The 21,397-nt window shown below is 37.9% G+C and overlaps 1 protein-coding gene across 1 annotated transcript in view; it reads right to left on the minus strand.

Annotated features, from left to right (window-relative positions):
- Positions 1-5,276: 5,276 nt before the first annotated feature.
- The window catches only part of LOC122737123 (tetraspanin-36-like), a 56,783-nt gene continuing 40,662 nt past the window's right edge, over positions 5,277-21,397 (minus strand). The window contains exons 3-7 of the mRNA XM_043979585.1: positions 18,846-18,920; positions 15,472-15,567; positions 13,702-13,854; positions 7,911-7,994; positions 5,277-7,369 (exon numbers count right to left, since the gene is read on the minus strand). Of these exons, the coding sequence (XP_043835520.1) occupies positions 7,283-7,369; positions 7,911-7,994; positions 13,702-13,854; positions 15,472-15,567; positions 18,846-18,920 (495 nt within the window). The 3' untranslated portion in view covers positions 5,277-7,282. The remainder of the gene's footprint in view (positions 7,370-7,910; positions 7,995-13,701; positions 13,855-15,471; positions 15,568-18,845; positions 18,921-21,397) is intronic.

Consider the following 21,397-nt stretch of genomic DNA (forward strand, 5'->3'; position numbering starts at 1 on the left):
TGCTTGCGAGGAAAAAAATTAGATGGATGGATGGATGGATGGATGGATGGATGGATGGATGGATGGATGGATGGATGGATGGATGGATGGATGGATGGATGGATGGATGGATGGATGGATGGATGGATGGGTGGATGGATGGATGGATGGATGGATGGATGGATGGATGGATGGATGGACGGACGGATATAAAGAAAGATGGAGATGAAGAGAGAGACTTAAATTTAATCTGCGTTATTAACACTTTCTTAAGTCAAGACAACCAACAAAGCAATAAATCAAACTCTAATCTGTAGCTATATCTCATTTTTGGGGTGTAAATGCTCTCACTGAAAATTTAAGGACCCATACAAACTTGTTGGGACAGCTAGGTAGAGCAATGGATAGAGCTCTGGGCCTAGAGTTAGATTCATCTTCCTGAGTCCAAATATAACCTCAGAAACTTAATAGCAATGTGACCCTGGGCAAGTCACTTAAACCTGTTAGCCTCAGATTTCTCATCTCTAAAAAATGAGCTGGAGAAGGCAATGTCAAACTACTCCAATATCTTTGCCAGGAAAATCCTAAAAGGGATCAGGAAGAATCAGACACAATTGGAAAATGATTGAACAACAAATAAAAGTTTGTTAGAGCTAATTCCAGCACACCCTGTTATAAAGGACCTCAAGATGACCATCAATTTCCACCTATAACTGACTAGGAATGCCCTCTTCAACATCTGAAACAACTGGTCATTCACATATTTATTCTCTTAAAAATTATTTAATTTGTTAAATTGAATTAAATGTAAAAATGTAAAAACATTTAACAATTATTTCTAAAAATTTTGAGTTCCAAGTTCTCTTCTGTCCACCATCCCCAGTCCTTGAGAAGCAAGCAATTTGATTTCAGTTATACATGCAAAATACTTCTAAAGGTGGATAGCATTTTTCATTATGGGTCCTTTGGAATTGTCTTGGATCATTGTCTTGATCAGGGTAGCTAAATCTTTTACAGTTGATCATCTTTACAATATTGCTGTTATTGTGTTCAATGTTCTCCTGGTTCTGTTCACTTCATTTTGCATGTGTTCATACACGTGTTGCCATGTTTCTCTGAAATCATTCTGTTATTTCTTATAGCACAACAGTATTCCATCACCATCAGCCATTTCCCAGTTGAGGGGCATTCCCTCAATTTCTAATTCTTTGCCACCACAAAAAAAGCTGCTATAAATATTTTTGTACAAATAGTTCCCTTTCCCTTTGGGGGGAATATACTAAAGGGAATTCCCAAAAAGGGAATTTACCTTTACTGAACTGGTAGATTATTTGTGGGAAATGCATGGCCACAATGAATTTATATATATATATATATATATATATATATATATATATATATATACTTTTGAGGTAATAATGTTAAGTGACTTGTACAGGGTCACACAACTAATAAGTGTCTGAGGTTGGATTTGAACTCAGGTTCTCCTAACTCCAGGGTTAGTGCTCTATCCATTGTGCAAACTAGCAAAAATTAAAGGCCAGCACAAAAGCATTGTTTTGGCCCAGTCCGAAAAAACGTAGATTGGATCAAATAAAAATGACCTATGTACACACATGGCAAAGTCTTCTAGAAAACTCAGATACAGAATATTCCTTTCTGGCAGGAGACAGTTCTTTATTTAAGGACAGCTCTACTAATGTAGGACTAGACTAGGGATATCTCAATGAGGGCATTCCTCTTTACATAGGTCCCAATTAATGCAAATAATGATACTGTGAAAATTATAGCATTATTTGAATTTCCACTGGACTGGAACCAGTTACCATACTTTACATAATTATAACTTCAAACAGTGCAAATTGGAAATCATGCAACCACTATTGGTAAATTCTGGACACAAAAATGTTCCTGGGGGCAAAAGTTCTCAGAGTGTCAGTCACTATTTCCAGGTTCAGATATAATTACAACTCCCCAAGGTAGCATGGAAACAAAAACCCTAGGATAACATAAATGTGGGCCTACTGTGGGCCCATAAACTCTAATTACGTTTCTACCAGTAGAGCAAGAGAGTGTTCTATTCTACTCTCACTGTAAAATTATCTTTTTTGGAGTCTCTCTAGAAATTCACCTAAGGTGACAATGTGTCCATTTGTTTTGTTTTGTTTTGTTTTGTTTTTTGGTAATGCAATTGGGGCTAAGTGACTTGCCCAAGGTCACACAGCTAGTTAAGTGTCAAGTGTCTGAGGGCAGATTTGAACTCAGGTCCTCCTGAATCCCGGGCCAATGCTCTATCCACTCCCTTTGTTTTGTATTACCCCAAACACTTTACTATATCTAGAGAATATATATTCTATATTCTACATTCACCACCATGGAATAACTGAGGCCTTGATTGATTCTACCTCTTTCAGCCTACTTTTCCCTCTCACTGAAAGTCTAAAAGCTTGAGGACCAAACTCCTCCCAATGTCTTCCTTTATAGACGGCAGAAACTGGACTTCAAATTGCTTCTCTTTGTATTTGTGCTCTACCTGGTTTGTTTTTTTTTTTTTAGTGAGGCAATTGGGGTTTAGTGACTTGCTCAGGGTCACACAGCTAGTAAGAGTTAAGTGTCTGAGGTCGAATTTGAACTCAGGTACTCCTGAATCTAGGGCCGGTGCTCTATCCACTGCGCCACCTAGCTGCCCCTCTACCTGGTTTTGACTTCACAGAACAAGCTGTCCCAGCCCCATTCCACCCCCTCCTCCAACCCTCTTCCCCTTCCTCCCTCCTTTTGTGCATTGTCTTCCCCTTTAGATTGTAAGCTCCTTAAGGGCAAGGTCTTTTTTTTTTAATTAATTGTATTTCCAGTGCTGAGCATAGTGCCAAATAGATGCTTAATGTTTTATTGGATAAAATTGGATCAGGAAATACCATTTACTTGGAAATTGAGGGGATGCCCATCAATTGGGAAATGGCTAAACAAGCTGTGGTATATGAATGTAATAGAATACTATTGTGCTGTAAGAAATGATGATTAGATGGGTTTTAGAAAAACCTGGATTTATATGAACTGATGCTGAGTGAAATGAGCAGAACCAGGAGAACATTGTACATACTATCAACAACATTGTATGATGATCAACTGTGATGGACTTAATTCTCAGCAATACAATGGTCCAGGACAATGCCCAAAGACTTAAGGTGGAAAATGCTCTCCACATTCAGAAAAAGAACTGTGGAATCTGAATGCATATGGAAGCATATGATTTTCACTTTTGTTGTTCCTTTTTTGGTTATTGTTGTTTATTTTTTCTTGCGTTTTTTTTCTTTTGTTGTGATTCTTCTCTTACCACATGACTGATGTGGAAATATGTTTAATATGATTGTAATGTATAACCTATATCAGGTTGTTTGCTAGCCTTGGGAAGGGGGAGGGAAGGAAGGGTGGGAGAAAAATTTGGAACTCAAAAAAAATCTTTATGTGTAATTGGAAAAAAAATAAAAACCAAATCAAGTAAAATTTAAAAAAAAGAAAATACCATTTAAAAACATATTGGGCATGGGGGCAGCTAGGTGGCGCAGTGAATAGAGCACCGGCCCTGGAGTCAGGAGTACCTGAGTTCAAATCCGGCCTCAGACACTTAACACTTACTAGCTGTGTGACCCTGGGCAAGTCACTTAACCCCAATTGCCTCACTAAAAAAAAAAAAAAAACCATATTGGGCTGGGGGCAGCTAGGTGGCGCAGTGGATAAAGCACTGGCCCTGGATTCAGGAGTACCTGAGTTCAAATCCGGCCTCAGACACTTGACACTTACTAGCTGTGTGACCCTGGGCAAGTCACTTAACCCCCATTGCCCCACCAAAAAAAACCCAAAAACATATTGGGCTGGGGGCAGCTAGGTGGCCCAGTGGATAAAGCACCAGCCCTGGTTTCAGGAGGACCAGAGTTCAAATCCGATCTCAGACACTTGACACTTGCTAGCTATGTGACCTTGGGCAAGTCACTTAGCCCTCATTGCCCCACAAAAAAAAATAATAATAATTCAATAAAAAAATTAAAACATCTTGGTTAAAGATTTTACTTTAAACTTAGAAACTGAACTTCAATCAATTGATTTTCATGTAAACAAAAACTTGATTTTTTGAAGAGTAGAAAGTACCAAATGCTTTTAATTCTCAAAGCTTCCTGATTCCTTTGGATCAAATATAAAGCCCTTTGTTTAGCATTTTTCCCCTTCCTACTTTTTCAGCCTTCTTACATTCTATTCCCCTCTATCCATACAGGCCTACTTGCTTGCTATTTCAGATACACAGCCTTCCATTTTCCACTTTTCCACTGCTTTTACCTGTTCCCCTTATACCAAGAATGCTCCTTTCTCCCAACCTCTGACTCTTAGAATCGCTTTATTTCTGGGGCAGCTAGGTGTTGCAGTGGATAGAGCACCAGCCCTGGATTCAGGAGGACCTCAGTTCAAATCCGACCCCAGACATTAACACGTACTAGCTGTGTGACCCTGGGCAAGTCATTTAACCCCAATTGCCTCGGGGGGTGGGGGGGGGAATCCCTTGATTTCTTTCAGACTCAGCTCAAGCACCACCTTCCTCCCTGCTTCAGGATGCCTTTTCCCCTTGCCCTGCCCCCGGCTCCTCCTGTCATCCCTCTGGTTTTTGTTTGTTTGTTTGGTTGGTTTTTTTTACCTTTTATCTATTCTGTATTTATCTTATATGTATTGATTTATAGATGCTGTCCCCCCCACCGGAATAGAAACTCCTTAGGACCAGGACTGTTTTTGCTTTTTTAAAAAATCTCCAGCACTTTAATCCTCAACTGTAATTGTTAGAACCGAAATTAAGGTGACTAGTAAATAAGCACTTAATAAATATCAATTGATATCACCCATGATTATAATTTTATATTTTGTACGATAGAGAAATTGTAAAACTAAATAAAAGCAAAATTTATATTCAGTTGATGGATTTAGAACGGAAAAGGTTTTTGGAAACCATCTAGTCCAACCCCTTCAATTTTATAAGTGAAAAAACTGATTTATCCAGGGTCACACAGGTAGTAACAGAAGTGGATGTGAACCCAGGTCCTCCTACTCCAAAGCTCTTTCCACTGTATCATGCTGCAGCTATTAGAACCCAAATTAACATTCGTTATTATGGTTGTATTCATGTGTCCTGTTGTCTCTAGTGACAGATAAGTTTGGCACTGACAGACTTCAACTCTCTCTCACTCTCTCTCTCTCTCTCTCTCTCATATGTATCCATGGGAACAGGGAAGCAATAATTGCAAACAAATTTAGGCGTTATATATTTTATTAATTTGTTAAAATTACTCCAAGGTGATTTTTGAAGAATTAGTAAGGACAGTGCTCAGTACATGAATGTTTAAATTAAAATGCATGTAATTACCTAGTGATATACCAGAGCAAGAATAATTGTGTAATTAAGAGAATCCTGAGAAACTATGTGGAAAACAACTTGTTCCTTTAATACAGCACTGTTTGAGAAGCTTCTACATTTATCATAAGACAACTGCCTTTTTAAAAGTTTGTTTTTTCTGTTGTTACCTAAAGATTCAGCTTCCTATAAAATAATTCTAACTCTTTAGTACTTCAGAACTGGTACTGAATAATTTAAAACCTGATCTCTGAAAGCCACAAAAAAGGCCTTTTATAACTGCCTAAAGTCCAAAAGGTATCCATATCTTCTAGAATTTTGGGGGAAAAAAAGTATAAGCTACTAATCTTAAGAGAAAAATCTTCTCATCCCAGGGAATTCTTTATTTCCTCAGGAGAAAAGCATATTAAAGCCTGTCTACTTTTCAGATAGCCATAAATCCTAAAGAAACATTTTATTGTAATCTGACAGCACTGTAATTGGTTCATCTATGCATGTGAGCCTAAATAAGTCTTAATTAATATTTCAAAACCTAAAATGAGATGGAAGATGATAGAAGACAATTGTGGGTGTGAAAATGTCTAAAATTTGCCGAAACAGAATGGTGCTGCTGGGGCGACTGAAGCTGGTGGGCCACTCGGGGCCAATCAGGTGTCTACACTGCCTAGTACCAATGTGGAGAGCCCCTCAGGTTGGATGGCCACTTTTTGCCTAAGGAGGTGTAAACTAGTCCAGGAAGAAAAAAGGAAGTAGGATAAATCTTCCATGCTGATCTATTGGAATTGCTTAAATTCATGGACAATGGGGGAGGGAGAGGGAAAGGTGAAAGGAAAAAGGAAAGGAAAGCAAAGGAAAAAGGGGAAAAAAAGGCTATAGTTTGTTAACAAAAGATGGCTAATATATCACTACTGAAAAGAGCTGATAGTTAACTAGAACTACCTAATCACTCATTTGTCATCCTGATATCAAGAAAAACCTCGGGATGTTTTAAACTCAGTTCACATTTCCTTTATGGCTTGAAAAGTAGGTTACAGGAATGTTACATTTAAAGTAAAAAAGTACTAATCTAGAAGACAACTTTTACATAATGTGAAAAAAAACCTTTCAACTATTCTCTTTCTTTTAAAAACTTATTCTCTAAACTGAAGACTTGTTGAGGACGTTGTCAAGGGGATTCTCAGTCAAATATAGACAAGTTGGACTTTGAAGGACTGAAATTTCTTTGAACTCTTTGTGATCTGTCATTCCGTGAGAAATCCATGGAATTTAAATAAGCAAGAGAACTAGGTTCGTTTATTGTGAGCTGGGCATGTCTTTCACACTGAAGTGTATCAGGAAGTGATAAGCTTGTCAAAACAATACAGCTGAATCAAATAAACGAGTTAGGTTAGCATTTTAACAATCAATTTCGTTATAACTTAATTTAGTGTTTTTAAACAACCAAAACAGCCCAATTAGGTGTATGATATGCCAACCTAAGCCCCAGATAGTTGAAATATTTCATAATTTAAAAAGCTAAGTAGCAATACAGTCATAAAGTTGTCACAACCTATATATAATAATAAAATAACACCATCTAAGCCCAAGTCCTCAATATTCCATCTGTCACTCATTTATAGCACTGTTCCCAACTGTCCCCCATTAATGTGGTATTTTTACAGCCCATATTTATTCTAGGTGTATTTAGATGTAGAATCAGTTAATCAAGTCTTATTTCTCATGTATATTGCTGATCGTGTGTCAGTGTGATGGGAGAACAGAGTGGTAAGGAATGACAAATTCCAGAGTTCATCATCTTCAGTCCATATGAATAAAAATATTTATCCACAGGGTTCTAATATTCTTTGGGGTCAGTCTGTGAAAGCCACTTGTGTTTGAATGATTCAGTGAAGTGATTTTGCTCATCTCTTTTCAAGCAAATACTCCAGAGTTCAAGGGTTGGTAGCCATTTTCTTCTTTCCTGCATGCAATCACTAAGATGCTCAGCATTCCAAAAAACTGGAAAAGAAAAGGATTTTCTCAGAGACTCATTTACCTCTTTAAAGTGACCACAGCAAAGAAAGATCTCCTCTCTCCTCCAGGAACCCTTGCCATTCACGCTGCTCAGCTTCTTGTCTGCACTACAGGACTCAGTAAGCACTACTTTGTGCTTCATTTTTAGAGTTCTTTGCCTATCTCTTCTAATATATTCTTACTGTTGCTAAATCCTACTGTGATATTCTATACAGTATTTGTTTTAAAGATTTATCCTTCATCCTTATTCTTAATCCAGGCACTCATTCTATGTCATAAGAATTAGAGAAAAGTCCAATGGAATTTGGCAGGGAAGGTGAGTCTTAGAAGGTGGGCACCTTGTGATACTAAGGCAATGAGGGAAACAGGAAGTACACAGCATGGGAACAACATTTCTGGACTACCACAGGATGGAGATATACCCCAAATGCTGACACTCTGGGCAATGTTCTAATCATAGCACCTTAGTTACAACTCTGAATAAGGTATTTCTGGGAAGATTCATCTGGAAAATTTAGATAAATACCTTTACAACAGCAAATCCTAGGATGACAATCATGATGTAATTGATAAGTTCCTTTATCCGCAATTCCATTACCCCAGCACAGCCCTAGTGAAAAGAAAAAATTGAAATAGCTGGAAGGGCCTAAGACACACCCAAGGCATTCCCCCAAATCCTTATGTTGCCCTGTGGATGCTCTTCACTACGTGGTAATAAAATACGGTATGCTTCTGTTTATCTGGAATATAAATAATAAGATATAACCTAAAGAAGTTGGAACACAAAGTTTTTAAAAATTGATGTTAAAATTTGTTTTTACATATATTTTGGAAAATAAAATTCTATCCAAAGCAAAAAAAAAAAAGATATAACCTAAGCCCCCAAACCCCTTGGTATAGGACTCCATCACATGTACAAAGACACTGACTCAGATATGGGCACTGCAGTGATGCATCCAATTAAGGAGATTATGTGTATTATTATAAGGCAAGAGAATTGAATCCAGACCAACTCTTTCCTGCCTGAAACTGCAACAGATACTCCTACGGTATAGATTCAACCCATGAAGCTATAGTTTTTTGTCTTTCATTCTTGAAGAGGACCATGACATCAGGGTGATGTCATGAATTGCACTGAATTGGATTTAAGTGAGGAAGGGCTGTGCAAGATCACCAACATCACTCTCTCCTCCAGAGTCATCTGGGTCCAGTGGCAAGACATATATCAGGACAGCTGGAGATGGCCCTGGATGTTTAAGGCAATTGGAGTTAAGTGACTTGCCAGGGTCACACAGCTACTAAATGTCTGGGGTGACATTTGAATTCAGGTCCTCTCAACTTCAAGACCAGTGCGCTCTATCTACTGTGCCATCCATGAAGCAGTAATATACTGACAGATAACCTGACAAGGCTGCCAGTGCTATGTGGACACACATGTCTATAATGATCTTCATGGTTAGTTCATACCAATTACTATTTCTGGTCTAGAGAGATCAGTCATTAACAAGAGAACTAGGTCTATTTGACCAATCCTTAGGCTAAGTTATGATGTTACAGGTAAATCTGAAGATATAGTTACACTTGTATCTAGGCAACAAGACTAGAGATTGCTCATGTGAAATGTGCCTTGTATATAATAACATATGTTTACTGATATACATGTGAATTACTACATATTTGAATTTCTTGTTTCTTATTTTGCTATTATGTTTATTTCACTATGTAACGATTGGAATGACGCCACCTTCTGGAGACTTACTGTAGAAGAGTTCCGCCCATGAAGCGAAGGTCTTTGAGAGCAAGACCAGGAGTCTTTTCTTTGGCGTCAGGAAGTGACGTAGGCTAGTGGGAAGAGGAAGGAAGAGACTGGCGCTTGGTCTAGCTCTCTTTCCTGGGGATGCTGGTGGAGAAGGCAGCTAGAAATGCGCTCTCCCTTTAATAGATAGGAATCTAGGCCTTTCTTTCTCTCTTTATCAAATTCTTATTCTCCTTAATAAACGCTTAAAAGTCTAACTCTTGCTAAAGCTTATAATTTATTGGCAACCACTCATTAGATATTTTAGACAGTTTAGCTAGAATTTTAGCCCTTAACAACTAGATTGTTTTATGTTTGTGCTATAGCAATGTCTGTTTTTAATTGTCCTGTGTATATGCTAATTCGTTAAGCTGTATTTCATACACACATACACCCACTGGTAGTATTATTTTTGCAGCTAGCTAACTTTGCTTTGTTAGTTACTCATTCTTGTTCTTGATTGATTGTTGTGTACCATGGCTATGCAAACAGATACTCAAAGGAAAAAATAGATTTTCTGCAAGGACTATGTGAACACTTAGAAGAAATTAAGAAATAAATAAAAAATGAAATAAAAGTTCTGGAGGAAATGATTGAAAGGATAATAAATAGCTTAAAGGAGAAACTGGTAAATCTTTTTTTTTTTGAAAGTGGTAAATCTTATACAAGAAATGGAATCTCTAAAAAGTAGAACAGATCAAATAGGAATCAATGATTCCAAGCAACAAGAAATATTAGAAGGTCAAAATAAAGTGGAAAAACAAGAAGAAGAAAAGGTAGGATACCTGATATCAAAAGCAATGGACTTGGAAAACAATTCAAAGAGAGACAATTTAAGCCTCCATGAAATAATGATACTTTTTTCTAAAAGCTTGGCAATATATTTCAAGAAATAATGAAAACTGACAAAATCTATCAGAATAGGAGTTTTCAAATCCTCCTTTTTTTTATTGTGGATCTGTCTGGCAGTCCGGTTAAGCCTATGGACCCCTTCTCAGAGTGTTTTTAAATGCATAAAATAAAATACATAGGATTATTACAAAAGAAACTATATTGAAATACAGTTATCGAAATAGTAAAAAACAAAACAAGTTCATGAATCATAGGATAAGAACACCTGTATTAAAAGCAGAGGACAAAGTAAAGATAGAAAGAAGCTGCTGATTATTTCCCGAAGGAAACCTCAAAGGGAAATGTCCAGGAATGTCACAGCCAAAACCCAGAGCTCCCACATTAAAGAAAAAAAATATATAGTTATCCTTTCCATATCATGGGGGTTAGGTATCCAGCTCCCCTGCAACCTGGAAAATCTGCATAAAAATTTTGGCCCTCCCTTCATATCAGAGAAGTCTGGTGTTTTTCTTTGTCTTTTATAGTACCTTATTGCAAAATCTGGGTTGCTATTATAGAATACTACATTTATATTTTATACATTTCTGAGTTTCTAAACTTCTGTGTTGTTTTCTGGCCTTCCCATGTCATCTGTGGCTTCTACAAAACTTGCCCCCAAATTCCCATTAAATTCCTTCCTTCCTTTCTTCAGGGCAATGAAGGTTAGTTAAGCGACTAGCCCAGGATCACACAGCTAGTAAGTGTCAAGTGTCTGAGGCCAGATTTAAATTCAGGTCCTCCTGAATCCAGGGCTGGTGCTTTATCCACTGCACCACCTAGCTGCCCCTCCCATTTAATTTCTTATGCTGATCTGTAATATATCTAAACCACTATGGGGAAAGTTATGATGTGGAAGGAATAACTGTACAAGCCACCCAGAAAGAAACAGTGAATGTATCAAGGAACAACAATCAGGATCACACAGGAACTAGCAGCTTATACCAAAAATAAGAGAAGATATGGGATATTATATTCCAACTGGAAAAAGATAGAGGTTTGCCACCAAGAATAACTTACATGAAAAGCTAAGTATGATCCTATGGGGAGAAATGAACCTTTAGTGGAATAAAGAACTTTAAAGCATTACTGATGAAAAAACCAGAGCTGAGTCAGAACTGTGAAATACAAGCACAAGTCCAGAGAAACTTAAGAAGATAAATTTATTTGGGCAATTGGAAGGAGTTGTATGAGGTTGTTATGCTAACAGATTAATTAGAGAAGAAACAAGTCCCACTTAGAACTTTAGGCAGTGAAGGAGTTATTTGTTTGTTTGTTTGTTTTGGTGTGAGGCAATTGGGGTTAAGTGACTTGCCCAGGGTCACACAGCTAGTAAGTGTTAAATGTCTGAGCCCGGATATGAACTCAGGTCCTCCTGAATCCAGGGCCAGTGCTCTATCCACTGTGCCACCTAGCTGCCCCTGTTTGGTTTTTTGTTTTTTTTTTGTTTGTTTTTTTTTTTTTGCGGGGCAATTGGGGTTAAGTGACTTGCCCAGGGTCACACAGCTAGTAAGTGTCAAGTGTCTGAGGCCGGATTTGAACTCAGGTACTCCTGAATCCAGGGCCGGTGCTTTATCCACTGCGCCACCTAGCCGCCCCCCCTGTTTGTTTTTTAATGACATGAAGGTGGATTGGTTGTTATAAGGGTTTTTAGAAGGAAAAGACAATGAAGGATAAAGCTACATTACAACTAGTGTAGAAGGGAGAAAAAGGGAGTGGAACTTGTTATTTCTCATAATTGAGATATGTGGAGAAAAAAGAGTAAACAGAAGGGGGAGTCAGAGAAGGGTAGACATCAGATGCAACATCACTTTTCTGAAACATTCAAGGCTCACACACTTGTACACACACAGGTTGATATAAAAATACATAAAACTCAACAGGAGAAGATAGTCACAAGGTAAACTAACCATCTGATCTTAAGAAGGGGCACTGAAAAGAGAAAAAGAAAAGAGGTGCCTTCAATTGCCTTATAACTATTTTAATGGAATATAACCGTACCATAAGAAATGACAAAAGAGACTATTTCACAGAATAAACTGATGCAGAGTGAAGTGAGCAGAGCCCAGAGCACAGTTTATATAAGCACAGCAACATTATAAAGAAAACCAAATTTGAAAGACTTCAGAATTCTGATCAGAGGAATGAAGAGCCACATGTCCAGAAACATGTATTACCCACCCTCCTGAGAAAAGGTGATAGATTTAAGGTACAGAAAAAGATGTACATTTTTGGACATGGTCAGTGTGTGGATTAATTTTACTTGACTGTGTTTATTTATTACAAGGTTCTCTTTCTCTTTCTCTCAGTTTTTAATTTGGGAGGGAGGGCGAATTAAAGGGGAGAGAGGGCTTAGCAGTAGAGGTGACAAAAAGGAGGCCATTGTAACTCGAAAAACTGCACAGATGAAAACATCCTATTGTTTTCCTATAATTCAGAAGTAAGAAAAGACGAGCCGAATAATCTGGAAAGTACCATGCAGAATTTAGTACATACCTGAGGAAAAAATCAAGCAAATAAAAGAGAGATTCATGATTTCATAAAGAGTATTCTTTTGTGTTCTGCTATATATACCAAAATTCTCCTTTTTTGGAATATTTAAGTTTAGAATAAGAAATAATTAAAAATAAAGACATTTCTCTCCAAAATATATATATATCATCTCTTAGGAAGTTATTGAAGCAGGCTCTGAAAGAATCACATTCACTCTTTTAGCCAAATGTATAGTAGTATAATTATATAATATCATGATATAGTAACATGTATTGAGGAGAAGAGAAGTCCTGTGTATGCCATTTCTTCTAGGAATATTTATCATTTTTTAAAATCTCATACAATTTATAACCCTTCTGGTAGAACCGGGTACATTCTTGATTTATATTAACCATTCTATAGAGCTTCAGAGGGTCTTTGCCTATGGGCAAATAGTAACACTATGGAAGTTACAAATTGTATGCAATGATTTGGGGATGGGTAGGGATAAACTGTATTTTTTTCTAACTCCCTAAAGGCTTTTATAGCTTTCTCATCAGGTTCAGGAATATATATTGAATCTACAACACCAATCCTTTATGGTGGCAAAATACTGATTTCTTAGTGATCATTTGCCCACATACAGAAATGGAGAAGTTGGACTCTGACACATAAAATCAGTTTCACTGAGAAGCAGTAAGGCATAAAGGAAGGAGGACTGCTCTCAAAATCCTATGACCAAGGGCAAGTCATTTAATTTCCCCATGCCCAGGCAACTCTCTAGGACTAGAGGCTCCCAAACTGACATAACAAGCTTTTTCAAAGGGAAATTTCCTATACCAGTGAAATTATAGATCTGGAATACCCCCACCTCACCCTTACTTCCAGCCCCAAAATCAGGTGTAACATTACTCTAGGCCCCAGTTTCTTAAACTGTGGGTCGTGACCCCATACAGGGGTATCAAAATGTGGAAATTGAGAAAAATTTGGCAACAGTAAAAGGTTATGTATACCTGTTTTATATACCTATATACTCAGGGTCATGTAAAAATTTCTTGAGTGAAAAGGGGTTGGAAGAAGGGGAAAAGTTTAACAAGTGCTGCTCTAGGCAAAATAGCTAGAATAATAGAAATATCCTTTGTGCATCCAAGGTGAGCCTTACCTCTGTATTCAGTTCTTGAGGTTCACTGATGAGTCCACTACAATTCTTATATTCTTGTTTGCAGCAACTCTGAGGGACACTGTTATTTCCTGTGTGGTTGAACCATTCTCTATTAATCCAATCAGTGTAGTTCTTAACACCACAGCATTGAAACTGAAACAGAATGAAAAGCAGTTAATTTTCCTTAGAAATGTGCTTTTGAATAATTTTTAAAAGCATATGCTACCACTTCCTACATCTCAAATAATTAATAAATTACTTTTTTGGGAGGAAGGGAGAAGGGACCAGATTTGTAGGGAATTTCCTCCATCAATGCAGGTTAGTAAGTGGTCTGCCACTTAATAATCTTAAGAGGGATGCCCAGGGCATTGAAATGTTAAGTTATTTGTTCAGGGTTGCAGATTCAATGTGTCAGAGATAAGATTCTAGGTTTTGTGATTCTAAGGCACATTTATCTACTATCCAAGCTTCCTCTCTAGTAAAATAATAATATATATAATATACATATATACATATTATGCATACCATTATAAACACAAAAATAGCAATAAATTATGTAAGATCCTCAAATGGAACAAAAGTGGAATTAATGTATACAATTCTGGCTCATCATGGGTTGGGTTTTTTGTTTGGGTTTTTTGGGTTTTTTGCAGGGCAATGGAGGTTAAGTGACTTGCCCAGGGTCACATAGCTAGTGAGTGTCAAGTGTCTGAGGCTGGATTTGAACTCAGGTACTCCTGAATCCAGGGCCGGTGCTCTATCCACTGCGCCACCTAGCTGCCCCCAGCTCATCATGGTTTTTGATGATGAAGAATTATCTGAAGTAGTGAAGACTGATGGACACTTCAAGGTACCTTAAAAGAAGAATTTTGAGTGCCCCAGAGAATGCCCTGGGCCTCTGTTAACTCTCTTGCTGACTTAAAATTTACTTGATAGTGCTTATTTGTTAAAATATTTCAAATTGAGACCAATATACTGGAGTGAAGAAACCCCATTATTCAGAATTCAGATGAGGTCAGGGGGGCAAAATTTGGGGGAACTACACTGTGTTGTTGTTTTATGTGCTCTGGGTAGTACCAAATATGAACTTTGACACTTTGCAAAGCATGGGTTTTTGGAAATGAAACTCGTAGGGGACAAGTCCTAAGGGTTTAAAGTTAGAAGCTGTATTTTTCACAGCATTTCACATAGTGGTGGGTAAGGAAATGATCAATAAAAATAAGTAACTTGATTGAAAAAAACTCCAACCACTGTGAAGCCTGGAGGAGTCCCTGGAATATTAGGCAACCAAAGAGCATGCTCTGGTAGATCCAACCAAAATGGAAGGGTACGGGCTCAGGACCAGCCTTGCTAGCTAGGTGAGGAGAGACAGGGATTACCAGAGGGCTGACTAACAAATGAGTATTTTCAGGCAGAGCAACTCTGGAAGTCTGTCTCCTAGTGTGCAGAGGGCCTGAAATTTGCATCAGCAGAGGGAGGAAACCACAGAGACCCTTGAAGAACATACTAAAGCAAGATTTAGTCAGTTTTTATTCATTTGCAAAGTGAAAAGAGATTAAAGATTTCAAAAACTTTATATTAGCATAATTTTCTTAATCTTTTGGTAAGAACCAAATGCTAATGTTTTTCTTAGTGCAGCTTTAAATAGCTTTAAATAGCTGAAAACTATACTAAGAATTTTAGGATATCCCATATACCTCATAAGATAGATTATAAACAGATTAGGCAATTATTATTATTATTATTATTAATTCCTTAACAGATACATACCTGAGATTGCCAGAAATCCACCATCTCTGTCTCTGGGTTTTCTTTACCATATGTCTGAAAGAGTTCATCCATAGTCTCTTGTACCTCTGCCACTACCTGAAATTTAAAATATGTGTGTATGTACATATGTTTATGTGTGTATATATCTATATCTATACTGAAATAGCTACATATATATATATATATATACATACATACCTATGTCGATAAACAAAAATATCTGTATGCTCTTATTACACATTACATATTATATAAGGCTATTGCAATAGTGCAGGTGTGAGGTAACAAGGAGAGGTGGCAGTGTCAGAGGAGAGAGGAGGCACATTGCAGAGATGTTGCAAAGGTGAAATTGATAGTCCTAGGCAAAAGCTTAGATATGGAAGTGGGGGGGGGGAATAAGAGATAATGAGTCCAGGATGACTTCTAGGTTGTGAACCTAAGGAATTAGGGAAATGGTATTGCCCTCTATAATAATAAGGAAGCAGGAGGGGGAGTGGGGAAGAATTTAAGGGGAAAAATAATGAGTTCAGTTTTGGCATGTTGAGTTTAAGATGTCTATTGGATATCCAGATAGAGACGTCTAAAAGGCAGTTGGAGATGTGAGATTGAAGGTCTGCAGAGAGTTTGGGCCAGGATAGGTAGATTTGAGAGTCATTTGTATAGAAGTGGTAATGAAATCCATGGGAGCTGATGAGATCACCAAGCAGAGTGATATAGAAGGAGAAGAGAAGAGGACCCAAGACAGAACTCTGAGGAACACCTACAATTAGAGGGTGTGATCTGGAGGAGAATCCAGCAAAGGAGACAGAGAAGGAGCGGTCAGATAGATAGGAGGAGGACCAGGAGAGAGTGTTGTCCCAAAAACCTAGAGAGAAGAGAGAGTTAAGAAGGAAAGAATGATCAACAATGTCAAAGGCTGCAGAGAGATCAAGGAGAATGAGGATTGAGAAAAGAACATTAGATTTGGATGGAATGTCATGGGATGTTATATTACTAAAAGAAATAATTAATATGAAGAATTCAGAGAAGCACAGGAAGACATACTGATTGTAAAATGAAGTAAGCAAAACTAGGGGAAAATTATCAAAAATGACAACAATCTGAATGGATAAAATAATGACAACAAAAGAAACTGAACATCAATATTATAATCCCCAAGAAACCTGGCTTGGGAAAAGAGCTGACAAAATACATTCCACTTCCTTCTTTCAAAAGACAGGGGCCTATAAATATAGAATATTGCACAGTCTGTCAGATTCAGTTGCTGTGAATTGACTGGTTTTTATTGTTGTACAGTTGTATCCAACTCTTAGTGACCCTGTGGACCATACTATCCATGGGATTTTCTTGCTAAAGATACTGGAGTGGTTTGCTATTTCCTTCTCCAGTGGATTAAGGCAAACAGAGGTTAAGTGACTTGCCCAGCGTCACACAGCTAGTAAGTGAGTCTGAGGCTGGATTTGAACTCAAGTCTTCCTGACTCCAGGCCTAGTGCTCTACCCACTGAGCCACCTAGCTGGTTGGTTTCGCTAAACTGATTTTTCCACCTCCTTTTAAAAATCTTTATTACAAAATATGATTGGCTCCCATGGTAAGAGAAGGAGGAGGGGCAGCTAGGTGGCACAGTGGATAGAGCACCGGCCCTGGATTCAGGAGTACCTGAATTCAAATCTGGCCTTAGACACTTAACACTTACTAGCTGTGTGACCCTGGGCAAGTCACTTAACCCCAATTGCCTCACTAAAAAAAAAAAAAGAAGAAGAAATCAAATACTTTTTTTAAAAAAGAGAGGAGGAAAAGGAAAAAATATATTCAGAAATGAAGATGATATAAAAATGAGACATCTATAAATTTTTAAAAATTTAGGTAAAAGAGTTGTAGCTAGTAATTCTGACATTCAGGGCTAGCAGCACCAAACATGCCTTCAAATTGATGGGGATAAGTGGGAGGGCAAAAAGGAGACCATGGGACATTGAACCTTGATAAAGAGAAACAAAGACACCCGGACATTGTGAGGCCATTAATTAAAAGGTCACTACTGAAAGAGAAAGAGAAACAGGATAAGGGAAGAGCCAGGGAAGGGCAGATCCAGAGTGCTACTACCTGAAGGAGGAAGCATGCCATCTGGAAGCTTCCTAGTTTAATTAACAAATCTTGCTAACTAGTTTAAGCAGTCAAAGTGCTGTTAGAATAGAAGTGTAACACATTTTCCAATCACATTTTCTTTAAAAACCATCATTTAAAATGTTTATGTTTTCTAAATTTCTATGCTCTGGCACAAAATCCCAGTTTCCTACTCTAGGTCTGACTGCATATACAGTTAAGAGGACCCATATTCTTTGTCTCTTGGACTTTCTCTCAGGTTGTTCTTCTCTTCCCCCACTCTCCCCACTTCCAAGTTTGTGATATAATACTAAGAGGAGGAATAGTTTCTTTTTTGAAATTTACAACCAAAGAAACCAGTGAGGCCTACAGAGAGAGACATATGTAAAGTTCTTTTAGAGCTAAAATGTTTAGTCCTAGCTAGCCAGAGATAAGGAAAGGAATCAAAAAGTTGAGAAATTGTGGATGGTAAAGATACCAGAATTCTTACATACAGAGGGGTCAGCCTTTCTGAGAAGAGAGACTGTCTGATTTTTCTCTTGATATGACCAGAGCCTAGCAAAGTGCCTGAACACAAGGTAGTAGATAAAAGCTTGTCCAATTAAATCAAAGAGTAGATGCCACTGAAAGATTCACATTTAGTGATTCAGAGGAAAACTCTGAACTTGAAAGAATACAATTGCCTTTTTCCCCTTTTTTTCTTGGGGAAATGAGGGTTAACTGACAACACAGCTGGTAAGTGTCAAGTGTCTGAGGCTGGATTTGAACTCAGGTCCATCCTGAATGCAAGGCCGGTGCTTTATCCACTGTGCCACCTAGCTGCCCCCTACAATTGCTTTTTGTTAGTTATTTGATATTTCTGCTAAGCACTCATGTGTTACCTCTTTCACTAGTCAAGTCATTTGGAAACAACCTCAAGGTGACTGAAAATGGGGCTAAGGAAACTTACCAAACATTCCATGAGCATATATGAATATATATATTGCTATCGTTTAGTCACTTTTCAGTAATGTCTAACTCTTTGTGACCCCTTTTGGGGTTTTCTTGGCAAAGATACTGGAGTATTTTGCTATTTCCTTCTCCAGTTCATTTGAAAGATAAGGAAACTGAGGCAAACAGGCCCAGGGTCACACAGCTAGTAAGTCTCTGAGGCTGGATTTGAACTCCGATCCTTCTGACTCCAGGCCCTATGTTCTATACACCGAGCCATTTACTTGTCCCAAGTTTCTATGTATATGATAGGCATTTAATCATATTAGCACTCTACTCACCTTCTCTCGATAAATGAATCCCAAAACAAAAGCTGCTGCTTCTGTGATAAACATCAGCAAAAGAACGGCCAGGAACTAATAGTGAAAAGAGATTACTTTTTAGTATTTTGAAATGTAAGGAAACTAATAGTATCTTTCAATAAAAATCTAAATTTGGATATTATTTTCATCTCTCCAAGTTGGGCATTATTGTTTCTCCGCATAGGCAAGAGAGTACTCTTTATATTAATCATAAAGCATCTCAGGAAGGACAACAATGTCAGGAGAGTCCTCCTATTATCTAGAGGTACATGGAGAATGCCATCCCCAGTCCAATGACTTCAAATTGGACCTGGAAAAAATGGAGAGAGGCTGGTGAGGAGAAACGTTTCAGACAACCTGAATTGCCAAACTCAGAATGGGCAAAAAAAAAAGGCTTTCTGGAGCTCTTTGGCACCCATATTCTGTTTTTAGATTTCCTAGAAGGGCAACTGACCCCTGTGGACAAACTGCGACCCAAGCAGCCTCCATATGCAGCCCAAAGATGAGGGATGTTCACCAGCTGTCCAGGCTACAAACCACAGGGGAAAGATTCAAGGCAGCCTAGCTCTGGATGGCGAAATGTCCCATGGCCAGGACTGGAAATAGGTAAGAACAAGAGAATATTTATTTATTTTTCGGGGGGCAGGTATCTCTACTAGTTTTTATGTCACCATCTTGATGCTAATTGTTCCAAAAAATGTGTCATCTTAGGACCTCCATAGCTTGGCTAAGGTGTCTGATGGCTTTAGTGGAAAGATTCCCCTTTTGTTTCATTATAGATGTCTATCTTCCCCCTCATTTCTATAAAATTCTGATGTGGAGATCTGGGTGCATGACCATGAATAGGTGAGTGAAATTTGATAAAACTTTCTTTCTTGTAAAAATGTGTAATCTCACCACATAAAAATCTAAATAAATGAATTTTAAACTTTAAATTTGCTGAACTGCTCCCCCTCCCTTTTAATTCTTTGATACAACGGATGGTGATATAAAAGTAAGAACAAAAGGAATCTGTAAGACCATTCAAATAGATACATGAATTTTTTTTTAAAAGTACAATTCTATTCTTTACTACCTCCCCCATATAGCCTTTCCTCACCTTGCATCCTTTGTTCCTTCTATGTCATTTCCCTCCACAAGTGAAAGTGACCTCTCTCACTGTCTAGACCTCTCTTTTAAACTTACCATACTCTCCCTTTTATCATAATTATCTGTGTACATATTGCCCCCATCCTACCTCGTTAGAGCCTAAGAGTCTTAGAAGAAGGCTCTATCTTGTCTATGTATGAGGTTAATAAAATTCCAAGTAGTTGCTGCCACATATTCGTAACTCATAACTGTGTATTGGTGCATTCTTCATTTTAGATTCAAACTCTGTGCTTCACGGGAGGCGGGTTAAAGATGTAGTCCTTGCTTCCCTGTCTTTTTGAATGTCCTACTTATCATGTAGCTAAGGGAATGGGTAAGGACCTAAAAAAGGACCACAACCCTAAAGAAAATATTTTCAGATTGTAGCAATCTTAAGAAGGGGGGAATGGCAGCAGAAGCTAATTCCCCATTGCCTTTTAAAACAGTTGTTGATAAGCTCAAGTTACCATCTCTGAATCAATAAATTAACTTTTAAGAGAAAGGGAAAAATAGAGACACAAGAACATCAAGAGCAGAAACAAGGATGTTATTGTTACAGAGGACCACAAAAATCACAATTTCTCTCCACTCATTTGACTGTTTTACTTCTATTACTCACAACATAGCTTAGTCCCTTATGTTAGATCACAAAGTTCCATCATTTCTTTCCTTCTTAGGTTGGAATTTGCCTTTGTGAAATTTCAGAAGCAAGAAGAAGAAGCAGAAAATACCAATTAAGCAAAAACGACTTTTTGTTTTTGTTTTTGTTTTTTTTAGTGAGGCAATTGGGGTTAAGGGACTTGCCCAAGGTCACACAGCTAGTAAGTGTTAAGTGTCTGAGGCTGGATTTGAACTCAGGTACTCCTGACTCCAGGGCCAGTGCTCTATCCACTGTGCCACCTAGCTGCCCCGACTTTTTGTTTTTCAAAACCTTCTTGTTAAGGGCACAGACTAGATGTTCCCTGTTAATGAGGATCTTTGCCAGAAATCATCTATGGATATAAAGCAGCCATTGTCAGTGTCCACAGTCTGAAAAATAGCTTTTCCTTTTAGTAAAAATATGGCTAAAATACTATCTTAAAAAGGACATTTCAACCCTCCCCCCAAAACTAAAATTAAAAAGGACATTTCCTGCTTTAAGGACTATGAAACGACAGTTTCTTTCTTCTTTGAGCTTCCAAGTTAGAGGGTGAAGATGGTTGGTACTTCACCTTCTTTCTGTGCACATTTCTTCCCCCCCTTTTTTGTTTCTGTGCACATTTCTTTCCCGCCCCCCTTTTTTTTCTGTGTACATTTCTTGAAGAAAGTCTGTGAGTTTGGAAAACCTCTTGACATTGAAATCCAGAATGCTTAGGGAAAGAGATGTGTTCTGAATGCAAGGTTAACAGAAAGTTAACCAGAAA

Source organism: Dromiciops gliroides, chromosome 1, assembly GCF_019393635.1.
Source record: "Dromiciops gliroides isolate mDroGli1 chromosome 1, mDroGli1.pri, whole genome shotgun sequence".
Taxonomy (NCBI): Eukaryota; Metazoa; Chordata; class Mammalia; order Microbiotheria; family Microbiotheriidae; genus Dromiciops; species Dromiciops gliroides.